At 33.7% G+C, this 24,378-nt stretch overlaps 1 protein-coding gene across 1 annotated transcript in view; it reads right to left on the bottom strand.

Moving 5' to 3' along the window:
* The window catches only part of CNTN5 (contactin 5), a 435,777-nt gene that overhangs the window by 238,152 nt on the left and 173,247 nt on the right, over positions 1-24,378 (bottom strand). The window contains exons 8-9 of the mRNA XM_047754347.1: positions 7,208-7,389; positions 1,503-1,639 (exon numbers count right to left, since the gene is read on the bottom strand). Coding sequence (XP_047610303.1) covers positions 1,503-1,639; positions 7,208-7,389 — 319 coding nt within the window. The remainder of the gene's footprint in view (positions 1-1,502; positions 1,640-7,207; positions 7,390-24,378) is intronic.

Genomic DNA, 24,378 nt, shown 5'->3' with positions numbered 1-24,378 from the left:
GACATTATTATGAATACAAATTTACAGTTCATTATTCTAAGATAACATGTCATATAAAATATAACTATTTCTTTCTCATAAAATAAATTATAACTATATTTTCTTATAGTTATTCTCCTAAGTTTCACTTTGGGCTATGTTTAACATCTGCTTTTGTTTTGGTATATTGGTTAAGCTTGTGAAGAACAATCATCAGGTAATGCTTTTATTTGAATTCTTTTTACAAAGGAGAAGCAGGAGTTCAAATGGTAGAAAGGACTGAGATTGTAGATACATGGGATCAAGGTTAAATATAGCCCAGATGATAACAAGAGTCTCTCTACTATATTGATCTGGTCAGAAATTTGCCTAATCTTGCATTTCCCAACACAGTAACACAAATAGAAGACAACCCTTTGACTGGAGTCTGTATAAAACTATTGGTCAGAAAACGTAAACTTTATTATCAGGTGAGACAATACAGAGGGAGGAAAATTGAGCATGTGCAAAACGAGGAAGATGGATGTCCAGAGTGCATTTTGAAAACGAATTTTAAATTTAAAATGTTGTGAAACAACCAGGTGTCTCAGCTACTTAATACCAAGCAAGTCATGCTTTTTCATTTTAGTGAGTGGTGCTTTTATTATTTATCAATAAAGATGCTGAGTAATTTGACATCATTTTAAAAATAAACTCATTTCAATTAGCAGACTATTATCTGCCAGTGGAATTGACTTTACTTGGAGCGGGAAGTAGAAAACGTAACTAGCACAGTCCCTTCTCGAGCTTTACCTGATATTCCCCAGGAGAATGAGAAAGAGGCAGTGAACCAGTGCCTAGGGCTTCCCACTCCCTGCCTCTAAGCTTTCATTAACAGGCTCCATTGTTGTTTTTTTTTTTTTGTCTGTCTTTTGTGTGACTGTGTTCTGTTTTGGCCCAACTACTTTTAGAATAAGGGAATGTGGAAATAGATGTGACTGTGGGGATGAGCTGATCCAACCTCTTCATTGTACAAAGGAGCAAACAGAAGCTCCAAAAGGGCAAATGACAGACAAGAGACACTTTGATAACAGCAGGACCTGTGCAGAAACTGGAATTTCATCTTTATACATTTTCCTTCCCTTTTGTCCATAAATAGGGAAATATTTTTTCTCTTTGCCCTCGTTCCTAAAAAGACCATCTCTTATTAGATATGTGATCTCAGGCAAGTCACTTTACTTCCATGTGCAAAGTGACAGTGATAAGCTAGATGATGTCTAAAAGTCTGTTAGAACTGTCAATGAATCTATGACAACGACTGATATTTTCCTACACATTTACAGGATTGAATAAAATATGAAGAAATGATGTATCACTCAAAAAAGTAATGAGGTAATTAAAATAAAATGAAATTTTTGTTTACATATTTTTTTTTCTCATCCCAGATCTATTATAACACTTCAATGAGACTAAAGGAGGATAGTTTGTCCTGTGTGAAATCCTGCTAAAATTACTCTGGAACAGGCTAAGGTTAACAACAGTACCTGAAGCAAGAGGGGTACTCCATTTTTCAGCCAGCGGTATGTGGGTCTGGGTTTTCCAGTAGCTTTACATTCCCATCGGAGAGGGCTTCCGCTGTCTAACTGAGTATCATTCAGTTTCTCAACCCAGTGTGGGTATGCTGTAAAAGTTTAAGCATTAAAGGCAGGGTTATTTCATATCTCAACCACTTCACCAAACTCAAAATTCATATGGAATATTCACAAGTTTATACACATTAATTATTTTAAATAAATTCATTTAACTATTGATGTTTAGAAGAAACACATTGTTGCATTACATCCAGGACTCTCCCTGTGTAAAAAAAAAATAGCAATGATGATATTTTGATTATTTAAAACATTTTATAAGCAAAGTGAAGTATCTCTTGTTGTTTTATCCACTTTACAGTTAAGTGGCTAGACTCTCTCCATAAAGAGCACTGGAACTTGTTTAGTAAGAAGTCTTAGAGGCATTGCTTCTTCCAAGTATTGAGGCAGCATTAGCACAGGTTGAAATAATAAATGTCCATTTACTGAATAACTACTCTGCTTTTTCTTCCTAACATAACCTAAATAGCTTCAGAAAATTAATTTGTAAATTCAAATTTCATTTGATATAAATTATTCTATATTAGCCTTCTAATATTACTATTATATAATAATAATATATTTAATATATACATATATAAGCTTTCAAAATTACAACAGAGAAAATTACTTAATTAAGAAAAAGATAGTAAGAGTTCCTGCTGTGGCACAGCAGGTTAGCGGGTTAAATCCGACTGGAGCCGCTCAGGGGCACAGTGAGTTAAGAATCCACCTACAGGCGTTTGGGTTTGATCCCCCATCCCATGCAGTAAGTTGAGGGATCTGGCATTGCTCAGATTCAATCCCTAGGAATTTCCATATGCCACAGATGTGGCCATTAAAAAAGAAAAAGAGAGAGATAATATTGCTATTGTATGAAATCCATAAGATATGGTTAAAGTGTCTTTCCTCCTGGCAGATTGTTTTCAGTTTGTACCTCTTAATCTCCCTCACCTATTTATTTCATCACTCCACTCCTCTCCCTTCTGACAATCATCTGTTTGTTCTCTGTAGCTATGGCTATGTTTGTTTTGTTATGTCTGTTCATTGTTTTTATTTTTTTAAGATTCCACACATAAGTGAAATAATATGGTACTTGTCTTTCTCTGACTTATTTCTCTTAGCATAATTCACTTTAGATCCACCCATGTTGTCATAGATGGCAAGATTTCATTCTTTTATTCTTTTTTTTTTTTCAGGCTGAGCACTATTCTTTTATATATGCACACAAACATATATTTTTATATTTCATATCTTCTTTATCCATTAATCTATAGATGGGCACTTAGATTGCTTCTATATCTCAACTACTGTAAATAATGCTGCACTAAATATAAGGGTACATTTTTTTTTTCAAACTATTGTCTTCATTTCTTTGGTTAAAACTCAGGAATTGCTGAATCATGTGGTAATTTTATTTTTAATTCTTTGAGGACCCTCCAACTGTTTTCCATGGTAGCAACACTGATTTATATTCCCACCAACAGCATGCAAGGATTCCATTTTCTCTACTTCTTCACCAACAATTATTTGCTGTTTTTTGATAATATCCATTTTGACAGGTCTGAGGTGATGTCTCCTTGTACTTTTGATTTGCATTTCCTTGATGACTAGAGATGCTGAACATCTTTTCACGTGCCTATTGGCCATATACATATCTTCCACGGAAAAATGTCTATCCTTGTCCTCTGCCCATTGTTTAACTGGCTTGTTTTTTTAATGTTGAGTTGTATACATTCTTTGCATATTTTGACTTATAACTCCTTATCATAAGCATCATTTGCAAATATCTTCTCCTATTCAGTAAGCAGCCTTTTTGTTTTGTTGATAGTTTTCTTCACTGTGCAAAGGCTTTTTAGTTAAGATTTATTCCTATTTTTAAATTTTTGTTTTTGTTTTCCTTGTCTGAGGAAACTGGATCAAAAATAGATATATATTTCTAAGTATGGGGTCAAAGATCCCTGCCTATGTTTTGTTCTAGGAATTTTATGTTTTGAGGTCTTACAGTTAATTTTTTAATTCATTTTGAGGGTTTTTTTTTTGTGTATGGTGTGAGAAAGTATACTAGTTGGATTATTTTTCATGTAGCTGTTCAATTTTCCCAACACCTCATATTTAAGAGGTTGTCTTTTCCACATTGTATACTCTTGCATTCTTTGTTGTAGATTGATTGATCATATATATGTGGATTCATTTATGGGATCTGTGTTCTGTTCCATTGATCTCAGCATCTCCTTTTGTGCCAGTACCATACTATTTTGATTACTGGAGTTTTATATCATAGGTTGAAATCGAGGATCATGATACTGCCAACTCGGTTCTTCTAAGATTGTTTTGCTATTAAGAATCTTTTGTGTTTCTGTACACTTTTTACAATTATTTGTTCCAGTTCTGGAAAAAAATGGCTTTGATATTTTGATAGGGTTTGCACTGAATATGCAGATTGACTTGGATAGTATGATCATTTCACCAATATTAATTCTTTCAAACTATAAGCATAATATATCTTTCTATTTGTTTGCGTTGTGTTCAGTTTATTGCATCAGTGTCTTATAGTTTTCCAACTATAGGTCTTTTACCTCCTTGGATTTTATTATTTTTTATGCAATGGTAAATGGGATTGTTTTCTTGGTTTTTCTTTCTGATAGTTTGCTGTTAGCATTTAGAAATGTGACAGATTTCTGTGTTAATTTTGTATCTTTCAGCATTAGTGAATTCATTGATGAGTTCTAATAGTTTATCAGTAGTGTCTTTAGAATTTTCTCTATAAAATATCCTGTCATTTGCAAAAAAATTCCTTTCCAATTTGAATTCCTTTTATCTCTTTTTCTCTGATTGCTATGGCTAGAACTTCCAAAACTATGTTGAATAAAAGTGAGGAGAATGGTCATTATTGTCCTATTACTGATTTTAAAGAAAATTCTTTCAACTTTCCTCATTGAGTATGCTCTTAGCTGTGGGATTATGATACATGGCCTTTATCATGTTGAGGTATATTTCCTTTATACCCACTTTATTGAATTTTAATCATAAATGTTGAATTCTGTCAGAAGCTTTTTCTGTATTTATTGAGATGATCAGGTGATTTTTATTCTTCAGTTTGTTAAGGTGATATATCACATTAATTTGTGGATACTGAACCATCCTTGCATCCCTGGGCTAAGTATCATTTGATCACTGTTTATAATCCTTTTAATGTATTGTCAAATTCAATTTGCTAATTTTTTGTTGAGGATTTGTGCATCTACATTCATAAATGATATTGGCCTGTAATTTTGTGTGTGATATTTTTGTGTAGTTTTGGTATCAAGGGGATGCTGGCCTTCTAGAATGAGTTCAAAAGCATTCCTTCCTCTGCAAATATTTGGAATTTTTTGAGACATACAGATGTTAATTTTTCTTTAAATTTTTGGTAGACTTCACCTGTGAGGCCATCTGTTATTGGACTTCTGTTTGCTGGGAGTTTTTTTTTTTTTTAATTACTGATTCAATTTCATTATTGGTAATTAGTCTGTTCATATTTTCTATTTCTTCCTGATTCCTTCTTTGAAAATTACACATTTCCAGAAATTTATCCATTTATTCTAAGTTGTCTACTTTATTGGCATATAATTGCACTAATTTCTTATGATCCCTTGTATTTCTATGGTGTTGGCTATAACTTCTCCTTTTTCATTTCTCCCTCTTTTTTTCTTGATGAGTCTGGCTAAATGTTTATCAATTTTGTTTATCTTTTCAAAATACCAGCTCTTAGTTTCATTTGTCTTTTTAAATTGTTTTTTAGTCACTATTGCACTTATTTCTGCTCTGTTTGCTGCTAGGACTGCTTCCTGCAATGGCTGCTAGCCTGCTGGTATGCAGGGATGAGTTCCAGCATAGGCAGCTGCATGACTGGTGGCCCAGGGCTGGCACTGACACACTGGTCAGTCCTGAGCTAGCTGGCTGTGTGGCTCTGGGATGTCCTGGGACTGTGTTAGCCTGCTGGTGATAGGGGCTGTTTTCATTGGTGAGTGGTATAGCCTTTAAGGTAAAAATTCTCTGGAATGCTTTCCTTGAATCATCCCAGTAGAATGCAGTGGCTCTGTGCTCCCATAATACTTTGCACATGTTTTTATCATCTTCTCCCCTATGTGAGCTTTGCTTATTATCTAATCCAGTGGACCAAGAACTCCTACAAATCTCTATTGCTATCATATAGTACAATAATAGGCACTTAATAAACATTAGTTGAATCAATGAGTGAATAAACAAAATGCTCATGGCATAGTCAGTTTGGTTGGAGTGTTGAATTCTTATAGCTGTTGTTACAAATAAGAAAAGAAAAACAGGTTGAATTCTGATATTAATATTTCAAAATACTCTTTAAAGTCCCTGTGAAGGACATTAGGATTTTTAGAAGAACTGATCTTGAGATTCGGTGATAATTATTGAATCATGGATTCAGCTGAATATGTTTAATTTTATAGTGGAAGTATCTTTATTTGCTTTTATCAGTGCTATGGATTAGTTTTCCTCTAGTTTTCAGTGTCCTCATCTGGGAAATAAGAATACTCTCACTTACCCTTTATGTATAATTTATATTACAAAAGCAAATATAAGAAGGTGAAAAGTATAGTTTGTGAGAGGTATAAATGAGACTGTAGATATTTTTGAAGTAAATTTTCCCAATTCTTACACATCTGGTTGTCTCTTTGAAATTTTGGCCAATATAAACTCCTGTAAGCTGTGAAGGTTATTTATCATGCAGATGTGTTAATTTAGAGTAGGGGCAGCAAAGTTTTTCTGGAAAGGATGAGATAGCAGATATTTGAGGCTTTCAGTAATATTTGAGCTGATCTCTGTCTCAACTACTTAGCTCTTTCTTAGCAATGCAAAAGCTGACATAGCCAATATACAAACAAAGGAGTGTGGTTGTGTTCTAATAAATTTTTACCTACCAAAAAAAAAAAAAAGCTGTGTAGGATTTGATTTATGGGCAATAAATTGAGACTTCTGATTCAGGCCAAGGGAAAGAATAAGTTAATACAGGTTACAAGGTTTGTAACTTATCAGAGGATGGCTCTGGTACTGAAGACATCCCATTTTTAAGGTTATCAATTCTCTATGCTATAAAGAAGAACCTAATAATTTCCCATTCATTTTTTTCTCTTCCTTCCTTCCTTCCTTCCTTCCTTCCTTCCTTCCTTCCATCTTTTTAGGGCCACACTCATGGCATATGGAGGTTTCTAGGCTAGGCGTTGAATGGGACTGTAGCTGCTGGCCTACGCCACAGCCACAGCAACGCCAGATCCCAGCCATGTCTGCAACCTACACTACAGCTCACGCCAATGCTGGATCCTTAACCCACTGAGTGAGGTTTGAGATCAAACGCTCATCCTCATGGATGCTAGTCAGGTTCGTTAACCGCTGAGCCACAACAGGAACTCCGAATTCCCCATTTGTTTTTAATTAAAACATTTCCACATATAGGGTGATTTCACCTGATACTTTATCATGCAAAAAAAGCATGATTATAAATTATTACTTGCTTTTAATTTACCTAACAAACAATATTTAGTTCAATTTGCATTTTCAGATTGACTCTTGGGACTAGAGCCTCAAGCTTTGCTGAGCATACTTACTGTATACTTGTAATTGTCCACGAAAGGAATTTTTTCCACGTGAATTTTCAGCTCTGCACTCATAAATGCCTGCATCATCCAGCTGCACATTGGGTATTTCCAGCACTGCCTGAGATTTACGCAGACGTGACTTACTAGGAATATAACCATTAACTTTCATCCATGTGATTGTTGGAACTGGGCTACAATAAGGAGCAAAAATATCGTTAATATACTTTCCACTATTAGGAACATAGATTCTGTTATCTGGTAATTTAAGTACTTAATAGACTGAGTGCAATAAAGTGTAATTACAATTAAGGACCATGTGCTGGTTGATATACTTTACTTTCCATGTGAATTGTCTGGTAAGTAGATTACAAGGAAGATTGTTTCCTTTTCTTTCATATTTCAGGAAAGCAATATTTTACACATATACATGCTATACTTCATTTTTTAAAAACTTTGTAAAATTGTTTAGTGGCAAAAGAAATTTGGAAAAATTACAAAAGTAATATACACTTACTGTAAGAAGTTGGACAAAAGAGTCATGAACTAAATGAATTAAGAATGCCTTTTGCCCCCACCCCTTCAAATATCTTCTTTATGCAAAAAGAAATGAAGTTTACGAGTAATTTCCCAACTTGTCTCTATGATGCATATATAAACCACATATGATGAGTTAGTTTATTAAAAAAAGATCAAATCCAAGATCAACTCCTGATTTACTCTGGTTAATTGCTGCACAATGTTACACTGTACAGATGTATCAGAATTTAATAAACTATCCCCTATAGTTATACATTCAGTGTAGTCCCAATTTTTTTCCTTTTTTGGTCACTAAGAAACAATATTTCTATAAATCACCTTATACATATATCATAAACTATCTTTTATTTTCTGCAGTGGACACTCACAAAAGTGGAATTGATAGAACAAAGGGCATACACATTTTTCATCTTAATAAGTCCTGCCAGATTGTCAATAATGTAGTAGCAGTTTCTACACATATCAGTAACCAAAATATTGCTTTCCCATATTCTTGCCACCACATTATGCAATCAAACTGTTTAGTTCTGGAGTTCCCATCGTGGCTCAGTGGTTAACAAATCCAACTAGGAAACATGAGGTTGCCAGTTCAATCCCTGGCCTTGCTCAGTGGGTTAAGGATCTGGTGTTGCCGTGAGCTATGGCGTAGGTGGCAGACATGGCTCAGATCTAAATGCTAATTAATGCTAATTAGTCCAATTGTCGCTGGCTGTGACAGTAATTTCTTGCCTCAAAGGTGAAACCTTAAAAAAGATTTAGTCATCTTAACACCATTTCTTTTTGTATTTGAATTATTTAGTTCATTTTGAATCTTTCTAATTAAGTCAAAAATTCCCTAATGAAGATAGTGTCTGTTATGTTATTGATCTTCCTTTCTAATACAGGTCTGGCATATAGTTAAGATTCAGAAAAAATTTATTGTAGGCGTTAATGGACATTCTTGAAACTCTTGAAACTGCTTATTGTGCCATGTAATCATCATTATTTTTTTTTTTTGGCCCCACCTGTGGCATATGGAATTTCCTGGGCCAGGGATTGAACCCACACCACAGGAGTGAGCCGAGTCACTGCAGTTCTAGATCCTAATCCTATTCCTTAACCTGCTGTACCACAAGAGAACTCCTAATCATTACTCTTAATACTGAAATTCTCTTTGTTTCTTTCTTGATAGGTCTTTCTTCTTAAGCCATCAAGGTACAATTATGTCTCCCTATTACCAGAGTGTTTTTCATACCCCCTCTGCAATCTCATGTCCTGAATCTACTCATCCTTATTTCACAGTCTTGCCTTCCATCTCACTCTTTCTGTTTCATTCTGGTTTCCTTTCACTGGGAGGTTGAATGAAGTAATACAGAGGAATTAAGATTTTATTATAGTTAAATAAAGTAGCTAAAATCATTCAAACGAAAGAGAGAAAGTCTATGGATCTGCCACTTAAAATTAAGACATTAAAATTTAGGAAAGCAGAAAATGGAAATTTTAAGTTTGGTCATTACTATTTGAGGTCATGTGTTCTTAGGTAAATAATTAAGAGTCAGCTATAATTCCACTTATTAAGCCCCTAAACAAAAAGTAAGGTAAAAATTATGTAAAGATTAGAGACAGAAGAAAAAGATGTCATGAAAAATAAGTGTTGAGTTCAGAAATTTTGTATTTTACTGAGGGAGAGATATAGAAATCTAGATATAAGTAAATAATATCAAGAAGTGATTATTCTCATATGAAATAACTAAGCTTTCTTTCAGTGGTACTTCTCCACTGCATTAAACACCTCATGTAGTTGCAGTAATTGTAAGGATGAAGAAACTTAATGTAAAGTGTCAGAAATTAACTGCCTCCAAAATCAAATTGAAAACCATTATATGTCAGTGGGAAAAATATGAGTGATTTTCTATAAATTATTCTAGATATACATCTATTAATTAAAAAGGAACTATACAAGATATGTCATCACATAAACCAATAGTGATCATAGATCTGATGATAAAATGAATATAAAAAGAAAATTAGATGTTAAAGTAAGATTTATTTATCCATGAAAATTTACATTTAGAAAAGTGTGAGTTATATGTCTGAGAATACATGAGTGAAGAATAAAAACATCAAACAATTTTGTTTTGTACATTTTTAATATAATATACTATCAATGTGAAAGAATTCTTGAGAACTCGAGAACCCAGCAATAAACTTTAGAACTAAAACAGTGCCAAGAGTAGCAATAATCTTGAAGTCACTGTGTGGTCTTCAACAATTCCATCTGCCTTCCCCCATAAGGAACCAACAGCCTGGAGTATTTATTCACTATCCTTGTGATTTACTTTAATAAAATTATCTTATGACATATAGATATATCTCAAAACTAATTATATGACAAAGATAATATCCCAAAAATCATGGAAAAATGAGTTTTAGTTTTAATGATGCTAAAATAATTAGTTGCATTTCCTATTTCACACCAAAACCATGAACGTAGTCCACATGAATTAAAGATTCACCCGTTTAAAAATAATTTTTCTTGGTCTTTTTGCCATTTCTTGGGCCGCTCCCACGGCATATGGAGGTTTCCAGGCTAGGGGTTGAATCGGAGCTGTAGCCGCTGGCCTACACCAGAGCCACAGCAACGTGTGATCCAAGCCGCGTCTGAGACCTACACCACAGCCCACGGCAATGCCGGATCCTTAACCCATGAGCAAGTCCAGGGATCGAACCCGCAACCTCATGGTTCCTAGTCGGATTCGTTAACCCCTGCGCCACGATGGGAACTCCTAAAAATAATTTTTTAAAATGGTCAGAAATGATGAGGGAAATATGGCCATAAACTTTGATTTACAGATAATTTTACAACAAAAATTCAGAAGTCATGAAGGAAACGAACTATACACTGAGGAAGAATTTTTCTGATAACAAAGTCATAATGGCTCTAATACACAAAGACTGTTTGTGTTACACTAGGAAGTAGGGGAATACAGCCCAGAAGAGAAGAAATGTGAAGTGAACCTTGAGGGTTAGGACAATTTACCCAGGCAGCAAAAGTATGTTCTCAGCAACAAAATCTTCATCCATAAACACAGAAAAGCAAGAGATAACATGTCAGATAGAACATTACATAATATGATGTATGTTATAGTGCATGAAGTATGCAGGAAAGCACTGGCAAGTTTGTGAAAAGGGTATATTTTACTTTCAAAAACAAAGACATATTCAGGAGTTCCCATTGTGGCTCGGCAGTGACGAACCCTACTAGAATCCATCAGGATGTGGGTTCAATTCCTTGCCTTTCTCAGTGGGTTAAAGTATCCAGCATTGCCCTGAGCTGTGGTGCAGGTTGCAGACACATTGCTGTAGCTGTGGTGTAGGCATCTGTAGCCTCAATTTGACCCCTCCCCTACAACTTCCAAATGCCACAGGTGTGGCCCTAAAAAACAAAACAAAACAAAATAAGACATATTCAAATTTTGAAAGTTTCAATACTGTTTACATTTTTACTTTTTTGTAGTCTCAAGATTAGTATGCTAACCTTTTAGAAATTTTTGCCTCTAAGTGGTTAAAAGCTTTGGAATGTAAAATTTTTGAAAAGCATGGATGGAGTGGCTGAAGACTTATTTGGAAAGATTTATGTATGCAAAGATATACACAAGCTATCATTAAATTAAATAGTGATCTTGAGCTTAGTAGCAATGCTAACTTTTTACAGGCACTTTAGACAGCCTATATCCATTTATGTTGTCCATGACACTTTAGGGGAAATCGAACAACTTTTACTGATTTCAAATGACTTATTTATAATCAAGGACTATTCATTAATTTTTTTTGTAGGAACAAGATTTTTAAAAATCTAATTCATATTATAATATTATTCAAAGATAATTTCTTTTCAATAATAACCTAAAGTGGGATTGCTCCTTAAAAAGAGGACTGATTTTACCTACATTAAAAGAATGAGTAGAAATGTCAGCTTTGACGGTAAGGCAGAGATAGTTATATTTTTTCCCTATTTTTAGTCTGTTGAAATTATATCTGTTCAACCATACATTTGATTTTCATGTAGAATAGGCAATGCTACTTAAAGAAGATAAAGGAGCTTTTTCATGCTCCTTTATGTTGTGTTGAGGATGGCACTATTCATTTGGCTCAAAAATATCTCTGCTAATAACAGTAAAAGACTATGAAGCCACATTGAAATTCTGACACGAGCTTTTTGTTATGCACTGTCAAAGTGACAGGGTAAAAAGTGCCTCCAAATGTAGTTCTTGAAAGGAAGGAAAATGCTGGATGAACTTGAGCCATTGTTGAAGTTATTAAAGGCATTTTTTAAAGATCATTTTTATACATATGATAAGGTAATGTGCAGAATCTGTCAAGGCAGAAGGAATACTAAGCTGTAAAGATTTAATGATTTCAAAGAAAAGCACTCCCCAGCTGCAAATCACCATTCATAGACAAATTGTAGGTCTGTCTAATGGAGCTTCTTATTTTCCTTGCATAAGTCACAAGTGAGATATGAATTTTACATCTGATGTGAAAATATACACAGTTATGGCTCCTTGGTGACTTACATAAAAAAGAAGGAAACATTGTATATCTTTGATAGAAAGTGAAAGAACCAAGTTTTATAACTTTTCTCTAAGAAAGCACATAAAAAGCCATAATAAAAAAAAAAAAAGCTATTGAGCCAAAGGTATTTTTTCTTTTATGATCTCGTATCTCAAATAAAAAAAAAAAAAAGAATAAAATTCAATTGCTAATGTAGGTGATCACTACCAGCTACAAAATATGCAAAATTTTCGAAGGCAGAAGTTTTCTTGGTAAAAGTTTGGAAACATTCAAGGACAGTGAGCATGATGACTAAATCTTTTTTAAGGTTTCACCTTTGAGGCAAGAAATTACTGTCACAGCCAGCGACAATTGGACTAATTAGCATTAATTAGCATTTAGAAAAAAATTAATTGCATCAGACTTAAGTATACATTTAAATGCCTGCTTGCTTTCTTTTTTTTTCCCTTTTTTTTTCTTTTTAGGGCCACAGGTGTGGGATATGGAAGTTCCCAGGCTAGGGGTTGAATCTGAGCTGCACCTGCTGGCCCATGCCACAGCAACACAGGATCTGAGCTGCATCTGCCACCTATGCCACAGCTCTCGGCATCACCAGATACCTGAACCAATGAGCGAGGCCAGTGATCAAACCTGCATCCTTATCTAGTTGGGTACATTACCACTAAGCTACAACAGGAACTCCAGGTCTGCTTTCTGATTCTTGACTTAAGGCAGTAATTCATTCCTATGGTACTATTTCTGCTCACAGTTCAGAATATGTCTAATCATTTTTATTTATCTTAGGCAAATAATCAACTTTGGAAAAAATTCTTGGTAGTCTCTCTGAGATTATGGCATGATATGGCCTTTATGTTTTATCATTTTTTTTTAAAACTTACTAATTTTTTTTTTCATTTAAAGAAAAATGTAACAGTGAAAGCAGTCAATGTTGAGGTCAGCCCATGTCTCAAATCCTGGCAAATGGATGCCTTCTTTTACTTCTTGGGTGTTTCTTAGCACCCAATTAGACACTCTTAAATTCAACTAGAGAGGACTTGGAAGAATCTTATGCCAAACTGGTTTTACCAAGAAACAGTAAGACAAGGTCTATAAACAGCCAACGAAGTTTCTGAAATAACGTTCTATTTATTTATTCATTAAATTAAAAAAAGTGTATGATGTATCTACTATGTGATATTTTGCAATAGATTTTATATTAGATGTGGGGATTATAATGATAAACATGATAGACATGGAACTTCCATACAATTAGTTAGGTACTGACTTTAAAGAATAATAGGAATGATTTTGAGGAAGTATAGCGATAGGAGCACCCAATGTAGTATGGTGAGAGGTGGAGAATGTTTCCTTAAGCAAATAACATTAAGTTCAGACCTGAAGAATGGGTAGGAGTTAGCCAGGCAGAAACAAAAACCTTCAGAAAAGAATTAATAGCATGTGCTGCATCATAAGAGAAAATTATGCATTTAAGGAACTGAAATAAATTCAGTATGATTGGTGCTTGGTTGTCCTCGGCTAGTGACGAGGCTAAGGAGGTAGGCAGGAGGAAATGTGAAGTGCCACAAAAATAATTCTAAAGAGCTTATACTTTTCCTAAGGTTTACCAAAAGGCTTTGAAGTTTTTTTTTTTTTTTTTTTTTAAGGGCCACATCTGCAGCATATGGAAGTTCCTAGGCTAGGAGTTGAATCAGAGCTGCAGCTGTCGGCCTACGCCACAGCCACAGCAAGGCAGGATCAGAGCCAAGACTGAGATCTACACCACAGCTCAAGGCAATGCCAGATCCTTAACCCACTGATCCAGACCAAGGATCAAACCCATGTCCTCATGGATACAGCTGAGCCATAACATCCAAGCTTTGAAGTATTTTAAGTATAAGTGTGACATTTGTATTTGAGCTTAGGACAGAGCTCTTAAATTTTTTTTTTTTAAAGGGAGAGATAGGGAACATTTTAAGTTTGTAGACCAGATGGTCTTTGTTGTTAAGTACTCAACTCTACCTTTGCAGTTAGAAAACAAACATAAGCATTACATATATAAATGGGCATGGTGTATACCAATAAAACTTGATGTATGAAGAAAGGTGATCAGTCATGGTCCAGAGTTTGCCAACTTCTGGTTTAGGATATTCTGTATGAAACAAGTAGAATGCATTGAAAATAAGTAAATTTAAAGGTAGGGAGAAAAATTAGAGGGCTGATAAAATGTATAAGAAATATGACTCTGTTTTAGACAAAAGTAATAATGGTAGAAATAAGAAATGGATATTTAAGATATTTAAGAGGTAGAAATAACAGAACCCAATGCAAGGTGCAGTGTGAATGAGAAAAAAAGGAGGTACAAGTGTTAGTTTCTGGGTTTGTGGCTTATATAACATGATAACAAAAGCGAATATTAGTTGGGTTCTTAATATGAGCCACTCATCTAGGCACTTTGTGTACAGCAACCCATTAAATTCCTTCCTTCCTTCCCTCATATTGTGCTAAGAACATTTGACATGAGATCTATTCTCTTAACATATTTTTGAATGTCCAAAAAAGTATCATATTGGACTATCAGCACAATGTTGTACAGCAAATCAGGAACTTAATCATCCTGCACAGATGAAACTTTATCATATCTAATAACAACTCACTATTTTCCCCTCCCTACAGTCCCCAGCAACTATTATTCTACTCTCTGTTTCTATGTATGTGATTGTTTCATATACCTCATATAAGTGGTATCACGCAGTACATGCAGTATTTGTGATTTTATGATTGGCTTTTTTTTTTAACTTAGCATTATGTTCTCAAAGTTCATTCATAAGACAGAATTATTTTCTTATTTTTTAAGGGTGAATAATATTCTATTTTCACTTATATGCCACGTTTTCCTTATGCTTTCATCTATCAATGCACATTTAGACTGTTTCCAAACTTTGGCTTTTGTAACTAACTCAGTAATGAATATGCAAGTGCAAAAATCTCTTCAAGGCCCTAATTTCTTTTGGACAAATACTGAGAAGTTAAATTGCTGGATTGTATGATAGTTCTATTTTTTTATTTTTTGAGGAATCTCCATAGCATGTGCCACAGTGGTAGCACTATTTTATATCCCACAATAAATGTATAAGGGTCCAAATTTTCTCATATTCCTACCAACACTGGTCTTTTGATTTTTTGATAATAGCCATCCTAACAGGTGAAAGGTGATATCTTGTGGTAGTTTTGATTTGTATTTCCCTGATGATTAGTGATAGTAGACATCTTTTCATATACTTTTTAGCCATTTGCATGTCTTCTTTGGAGAAAAGCCTATTCAAGACCTTTACCTATGTTTTAATCAACTTATTATTTTTAAAATTTTTATTATTGAGTTGAAGGAATCCCTTATGTATTTTGATATTAACCTTTTATCAGATATATAATTTACAAATGTTTTCTACCATCCCATAGATTGCATTTCATTTTGTTAATTGATCCCACTGCTGTTCAAAATCTGTTCAGATTGATGAAGTCCCCACTGGTTGATTTTTGTTTTTATTGTCTGTGTTTTGAGTGTCATAGTCAATAAATATTGCAAGATCGATGTCATGAAGACTTCTATGTGTTCTTCTAGAAGCCTTATTATTCCAATTGTTTAAGTTGTTGATCCATTCTGAGTTGATTTTTTTGTATAGCATAAAATAGGGGTCCAATTTTATTCTTTTGCATGTGGATATCTAGTTTTCCAACACTCTTTGTACAAGAGACTATCCTTTCTTCATTGTACAGTCTTGGCACTCTTGTCTGAGATCATTTATTGTATTTAGGTGGGTGTATTTCTAGGTTTCCCATCCTGTTCCATTGGCCAGTGTGTCAATGGCACACTGGCACAGTGTACCAGTACCACACTGTTTTAATTTGCAGCTTTGTTATAAAATTTGAAATTGGGATATATGATGGTTCCAGCTTTGTTCTTCTTTCCCAAGAATATTTTGACTATTTGAGGTCTTTTGAGGTTCCACAAGAATTCAGAATTTTTTTCTATATCCAAATGCCAATGGATTATTATTATTATTTTTTTTACAGATTGCATTGAATCTGTACAATGCTTTGAGAATTATGGACATTTTAACAATATAAAATTAACATAGAGTGTCTTTCTTATTATTTGTGTCTTTATTTCCTACACAAGTGTTTTATAGTTTTCAGTGTCTTTCACTTAAATTTATTCCCAAGTATTTTATCCTTTTTGATATTATTGCAAATTAGATCACTTTCTTTTTTTTATATGATTTTTATTTTTTTCCATTATAGCTGGGTTACAGTGTTCTAACATTTTTCTACTGTACAGCATGGTGACCCAGTTACACATACATTTATACATTATTTTTTTCTCACATTATCATGCTCCATCATAAGTGACCAGACATAGTTCCCAGTGCTACACAGCTGGATCTCATTGCTAATCCATTCCAAAGGCAAGAGTCTGCATCTATTAACCCTAAGCTCCCCATCCATTCCACTCCCCCTCTCCCTTGTAACCACAAGAATCTTCTCCAAGTCCATGATTTTCTTTTCTGTGGAAAGGTTCATTTGTGCTGTGTATTAGATTCCAGATATAAGTGATATCACATTACTTTCTTAATTTATTCTTTAGATTGTTTAATGTTAGTATATAGAAATGAAACTGATTTATGTATTTTTTTTATCCTGCAACTTAACTAAATTTATTAGTTCTAACAGTTTGTATGTGCATAGTTTTTTAAAGTTTTCTGTATTAAGATCATGTCATCTTCAAATGAATGACACAATCTTTTATTACTATTTCTTGCCTAATAGCCCTGAGACTTCTAGTATTATGTTGAATAAAAGTGCCAAGAGTGGGTTTCCTAGCTTTCTTCTTGATTTTAGAGGAGAATCTCTCCATTTTTCATCATTGAATACGATGTTAGCTGTGGAATTTGGACTTTTATTATGATCTTTAGTATGTTAGGTAATTTCCTTTTATTTTTAGTTCACTGAGTGTTTTTATTATGAAATGATGTAAATTTTGTTAATTTTTTTTCTGCATTTAATGAAATGATCACGTGGCTGTTATCCTTTCTGTTGATGTAGTGTGTCATATTAATTGATTTTTCATGTAATGAACCATTTTGCATCTCTGGAATAAATCTCAGTTGGTCAAGGTGTGTAACCCTTTTAATATGCTGTTCAGTTTTGTTTGCTAATATTTTATTGATGATTTTTGCATCTATCTTCATCAGGGATATTGGCCTGTAAGTTTTCTTTTCTTGCAGTATCTTTGCCTTCTTTGGTATAAGGCTGGCTTTATAAAGTGAGTTTGGAAGTGTTCCCTCCTGTTCAATTTTTTTGCAAAAGTTTTTTTGCATTCATTCTTCTTTAAGCATTTCATAAAATTCACCACTGAAGTCATTTGGATGTAGACCCTTCTTTGTTTGGAGCTATTGACTACTGATTCAATCTCCTTACTAGTTATAGCTATGTTTAGATATACTATTTCATCATGATTTGGTCTTGGTAGGTTGCATGTTTCTAGAAATTTATCCATTTATTCTAGGCAATATAATTTCAGCATATAATTATTAATATTAGTCTTTAATTATTCTTTTTGTCTTTTTTTGTTGTTGTTCTTTTTTTTAGGGCCGCACTCACAGCATATGGAGGTTCCCAGTCTAGGGGTCCATTCGGAGCTGTAGCTGCCAGCCTTCACCACAGCCACAGCAACATAGGATCTGAGCCATGTCTGCGACCTACACCACACCTCATGGCAACGCCATATCCTTAACCAACTGAGCGAGGCCAGGGATCACACCCACATCCTCATGGATGCTAGTCAGGTTTGTTAACCACTGAGCCATGACATGAACTCCTTTAATGATTCTTTCAATTTCAGTGGCATCAGTTGCAACATCTCTTTGATTTTCAGTTCTTTATTTTAATCTATTCTCTTCTTAGTGAGCCTATTTATTGTTTTGTCAAGTTTATCTCAAAAAAAAAATCCACTCTTGATTTTGTTTTTTTTTCTATTGTGTTTTTCTAATTACTATATCATTTTTATCTGCTCTGATTCCCCCCCACAGCTTATTTTATTTTTATTTTTTTATTTTTTATTAATAGTTATTTCCCCAATACAATTTTTTTCTATTGCATAGCATGATGACCCAGTTACTACATGTACACATTCTATTTTCACACATTATCATGCTCCATCATAAGTGACTAGATATAGTTCCCAGTACTCTGATTTTTATTATTTCTTTCCTACTAAGTTTTGGGCTTAGTTTGTTATTTTTTTCTAGTTCTTTGAGGTATGAAATTAGATTTGTGATATTTCTTTATAATTTAGATGATTGTCACTATAAATTTTATATAATCACAATAAATCCATAGGATTAGACTTATCCTTGTGAAAGATCCCTAGTAATGGTTATTCCAAGTAATACATTGCTTACTAAGAGGAAATCTAAAGCTACTTAATACATTTTCTTTGCTAATTAAATTTAAAATGTTATTAGAAACTTTAATGTCTTTTCTTTCTGGAACATTTCAAGTTATTTTTATTTATAGCCCTGCCATTTTCAGTTAGTTCCTGTTTTGGCTCATTTTAAGGGGTAAAATTAAAGTTGATAAAAATACTTAAAATAGTGCATAGTAAAATAAAATATAATTCCTTAACACAATAAAACTAAATCCACTCTAATACAACTAAATACCATTCAGAAAAAAAACCACAACATTTAGAATATTCAAATAGATACCCTGATTTGCTGTATCTGATGATATTACCATAGTAACATTTTCAGAATGACTGACTATCCTCAGAATCTTCATGGGGCAAATATATCAAAATACAACTTTCTCTCTCACATTTCTCCATCCCCAGGTTCCTAAAACATTGTCAAGTTGAACTGAGCATATGGTTAGATGCATCAGAACTTAACTTGAAATTGAAGTGTATAGTTCATATATTAATTACTGACCCTATAAATTCTATCAGAAAATGAAGAGGAAAGTAAACTCTCTGCTCTCCTGTGTATCTTTTCATCTGTAAGTTAGAAACACATTAAAGTTGCTGCCAGAAGCCATTAGAGTTTTATGTAAAACTAGCATCTACACACTATGCAGTGGAAAGTATCATAGGTAGATGGTACTGAGGTGGGGATTCTAGACTAGCTTTGTGGGGAGACTTTTACAGATATTTAATTTCTATCTAAACCTTAATTTTTGAAAAGACTCTGTTTGGGAAGCATGGTTTTCCTGACTCTTGATTCATCTATGATTCTTGGACTGTAAAACTATATAGTTATTATTCATTGAGCTTTTACTTTGTTCTCAGATTTTTATTTGGTATATAATTTAATTTCTACAGAAGCCTAAGAAGTATGCTTTATTTGTTCTGGTTCACAGGTAAGCAAACTGACAAAGAAATTAAATACTCCTTTAGCTAGAAAAAAAGATAACTCTGAAGCCATTATTCTTGTACATGTTCCATAAGCATATTCATGAATATGACTCTTTTGGCTCTTTAGGGTATATAGTAAGAAAAGATGGAGAGAAGTGGACAGAATATGTGGCATATTTGTAGTATTTGTACACAGTAGATTATATAAATCTATGACATAGCTTCATCTCTCAGGTGGTTAAAATGCCTTGCTAGTGATATACCATGCTAATGAGAAGGCTATGGTTTTCACCTACATTTTAAGGTAGAAAATTCTGTTCTCTACAACAGTTGATTTTTTTTACCATTAGGTGGTTAGTGCACCTAACATGTCAATTTGATTGTACTGCTAAAAATTAATTCTATCTATTCCTCCCATCCTCACCTATACCATGAATCCAAAGCTAGCACACTGTTCTGAGTATAGCCAGAATAGTTTGTGAGGATTAACATATATTCAGTTTATATTTCTGGAGCATAATGTTCTGAGTGAATTCTAAATTCAAGTGAAATATAGGTCAGGACTTATGATTCTAATTTTAAAAATAAAAGACATAAGCAGATACTGAACAATTTATTAATAGATAATATTATTTTGTTATAGAGATAGAATGAAAGGGCTGTGAAGATTTATTCTCAATTTTTACATGTTTAAAATTTATAACACTTGTTAAAGATATTTTTAAACTAAAAAAAAAGCTCACAAAGGCCAAGGAGCACAAATAGCCTATTAATCATTTCATGGAAGTCTTGATGGTATAAGACAATTACACCATAGTCTGTATCAGCTATGGAGGAACATAGGTTTGAATTTGTCTTTCAGTGTCATTTCTCTTGAGCTCTATTTGTATCTGCATTGCACTTGCATTTCTTATAACTGTATTACCTACAGACTTTAAAATCACTCAGGACTTTTTTTTTTTTTTTTTTGCCATTTATTAGGCTGCTTAACGCGGCATATGGCGGTTCCCAGGCTAGGGGTCTAATCGGAGCTGTAGCTGCCAGCCTACGCCAGAGCCACAGCAATGCGGGATCCGAGCCACGTCTGCGACCTACACCACAGTTCATGGCAACGCTGGATTGTTAACCCACTGAGCAAGGGCAGGGATCGAACCTGCAACCTCATGGTTCCTAGTCGGATTCATTCACCACTCCGCCACAACGGGAACTCCAAAATCACTTAGGACTTTTTAAGTAAAGATCCTAACCCATATTGTAATTAAAACCAGAATGACTCAAGCTATTTTCCTTAACCATTTTTTCTATATCCAGATCACATGGATTTTATAGCAATAGTTATTAAGCCACTAAAACTAATGATGGAACAGTATTTATCATATATATGCATAGGTGTATATATAAATGCACATATACATACATATATATGTATTTTTCCTAAATAATTTACTCTTGATATTTACATTTTGCAAATTTTGTGCCCTTTGGCATCTGAGCTCAGTATGACAAATTTGATGCTAAAATTATGTAAAATATTGTAAATATTAAGAACAGCCAGAGTAAAACGTCACCTTTGACTTAGCATGTAAAATCTGCTCTTAAAAACTAGTTTTTAAACTCACGTGGAAAAAAGGATTTTGACCTGAAAGAATGTTTGGGAAAGATAAAACTGACAAAAAAAAAAAAAAAATCTCCACTACTTCTTCTTATCTATAGAAATGTTCTTATAGCTTCAGAGTTTTTTTTAAGACTACTAAACCACATGTCAATATATATTATAAGTAGAATGCCAGAGAGTGGATTTTCTATGATCCATTTTCATTTAAAACCATAACAACCTGCTCAATGGTAGCAGGGAATGTGAGATTTCTAGAACATCAGCATTCTTGGTTTAGGAAAAGCTTGAGACAAGGACTGTGTCTGGGAGGGTCTCTCAGAAAGAAGCAGAACATTATAGACAAATTGTTTCATAAAATAAACAATGTTTCACATATTTGAGAAAACTAGGGTGAAAGGAGGAATTAACATGTAATCTACCAGCCTTTACTATTGAATCTTTTGGTGAAACCTAATAGCAATTTTATGAGGTAGGTATTATTTCTACTCTACAAATTTTGAATGTGAAATTTGATCTGGAAGGTAACTCATCTGATGTCATTAATGTTAAATGATTAGGTCAACTGATATTTGAAGTTACATATATCAAACTACCAAGAATATGTTCTTGTCCTGCAACTTGGCACTAAAAAGACAAACTACAGAAATGTTATAGGTTCTCATGAATTTAATTTGGCAGACTTCTTTTTGAGGATTATAGTGTTAAAACAGAAAATTACCTTTGCTTTTCCCTTTTCCTCTTTCAAATTCTTTCTGAGGAATGACTGAGTCAAAGAATCATTCTATTATCCAGAATTTATACAATACCTTTTTTTTTTCCCCCTAATAAAGGCAGGAAAAATATGCTACATCCTGCATAGAGACTGCTTTATTTCTGCCTTCTTGGTTAGATAAAGACGGGCAGGGTAGCTTTACTTTTGACCTTTCACTTACTTCTTACCAAATAACTTAAAATTACCAAAGAGAAAACAGCTGAAAACTGGATAAAACATGGAAAAAATAGATCTCAAAATTTTGGACTTCAGGTTGTGAAGGACAATGATCCCTTAAGTAAGTTAAATAAGCGTGTAGAGCCATACAGCTGTCTCAGCTTGCTCCCAAGGATGATGTTTCCAAAGTAGCAGAGACTCCGGTAAAGCCCAGCTGTCTTCCTGAGTTGAGGAGACAGATATCTAGGAGTCTTGGGAACCTAAGGCAGTACTCAAAAGAGGTGAGTTACACAGAGAGAATGTTAGAGATCTACAGAAGATCCCCTTTGACTACTCAGTTTAATATGAAGCAACATATGCATTTGAGGAAAATACTTAGAGATGGGAAAAGACATCCTGAATGGATTGGAAGAAGCAGAACTCAGAATTCACCCAGAACAGAAGGTGTTCCTATCCTAACAGCCCAAGCAGAAAATCTCACAATTCAGGAGTCATTGACTAGAATACTAAGAAAAGTCTTGCCTCAGTAGTGGAAGAAATTAACCCTCAATTAAACGGCGCTCTGGTCTTGTTTAAAAGAGCATAAAAGAAGGACCTGAATGGACTAAATTGTTTCCAAGTAACTTAACCACATGTCAGAACAAAGGCCAAGAATACAAAAACACCCAACATTCAACAATGTAAAATTTGATATCTGACATCAAATGAAAAATTGCCAGGTGTGCAAAGCATCAGGAAAATATAATTTATAATGAAGAGGAAAAAAAATTAACTGAAACTGACACACAAAAGACACATATGATAGAATTATTAGATAAGAACATTAAAACAGCTATGTTCAAAAACCTAGCAGAAATAGTTAACATATTATTTAGTGATAAATAAGGGCTTATGTACATAGAAAGACTTGTAAACAAATGTTTGTGGACCTTTTATTGATAATAGCTGAAACTTGGAGGCAACTCAAATGTCCATCAACAGGTGAATACACGAACACATCGTGATATTGCCATTAAATGGAATCCTACCTAGCAATATAAATGAATGAATTATTAACACATCCAACAACTTATATGAATCTCAAGATCATTACAGCCATACTTCGGAGATATTGAAGGTTCAGTTCCAGATCACCACAATAAAGTAAATATTGTGATAAAGCCAGTCACATAATTTTTTTGTGTGTGCATATAAAATTTATGTTTACATATACCATAGTTTAAGTGTGTAATAGCGTCATGTCTAAAAAAGCACATACTTTAATTAAAAAATACTTTGTTGCTAAAAAATACTATCATCTGACCTTTTAGTGAGTTGTAATCTTTTTGCAATAGTAACATTAAAGATCACTGATCACAGATCACCATGACAAATATAACAATAATAACCATAATAATAAAGTAAAATACTGTGAGACTAACCAAAATGTGGCACAGGGACATGAAGTGAGTAAATGCTGGAAAAATGATGCCAATATACTTGTATAATGCTGGGGTGTCAATTCCTTCAATTTGTAAAAACTGTTGTATCTGAGAAATATAATAAAGTGACATGAAATAAAACAAGATTTGTCTGTATTCTGAGCAAAAAAAAAAAAAACAGACAAAAATTCTGTATAATTCTGGTTATATAGGATTCTAGAAAAATGCAACCTAATCTAGAATGACAAAACTGAGATTTGGTTAGTGGTTTTCCAGGGTTGGGAATACATGGATGGGAAGAAGGGAAAGATTACATATTATAGGCAGAAATGTTCATTGGTACCAGATACTGTCATCTTGTCTGTATGGATGTATACATATGTTAAAATGCATTACATTGCATACCTATTATCCTTCAATAAAGCTTTTAAAAAGCAGCCTGAAGAAATACGTCAGCAGTACAGTTAGTTTACATAATTGGATGTCTGACTAATATTTTTCCTACACATTTAAGCCACTGAAAATGTATTAGAATATTTATTCTTTCGACTATACTCCATTAAAGGATCCCCAAATGAAAATAAAATAAGAACCCGCCGTGGGTTGTCATTTTATTTATAATCTCTTTATGTATCTCTCTTCATATTTCTTCTACTTTTTGTTACTTCTGACATAGATTCAATAAAAACCAGACTCAAAAAATGGGAAAGCAATGGGAGGAGGGATTCTCCTGGACTA

Source organism: Phacochoerus africanus, chromosome 11 (genome assembly GCF_016906955.1).
Source record: "Phacochoerus africanus isolate WHEZ1 chromosome 11, ROS_Pafr_v1, whole genome shotgun sequence".
Taxonomy (NCBI): Eukaryota; Metazoa; Chordata; class Mammalia; order Artiodactyla; family Suidae; genus Phacochoerus; species Phacochoerus africanus.
This window is presented reverse-complemented; position numbering and strand designations above follow the sequence as displayed.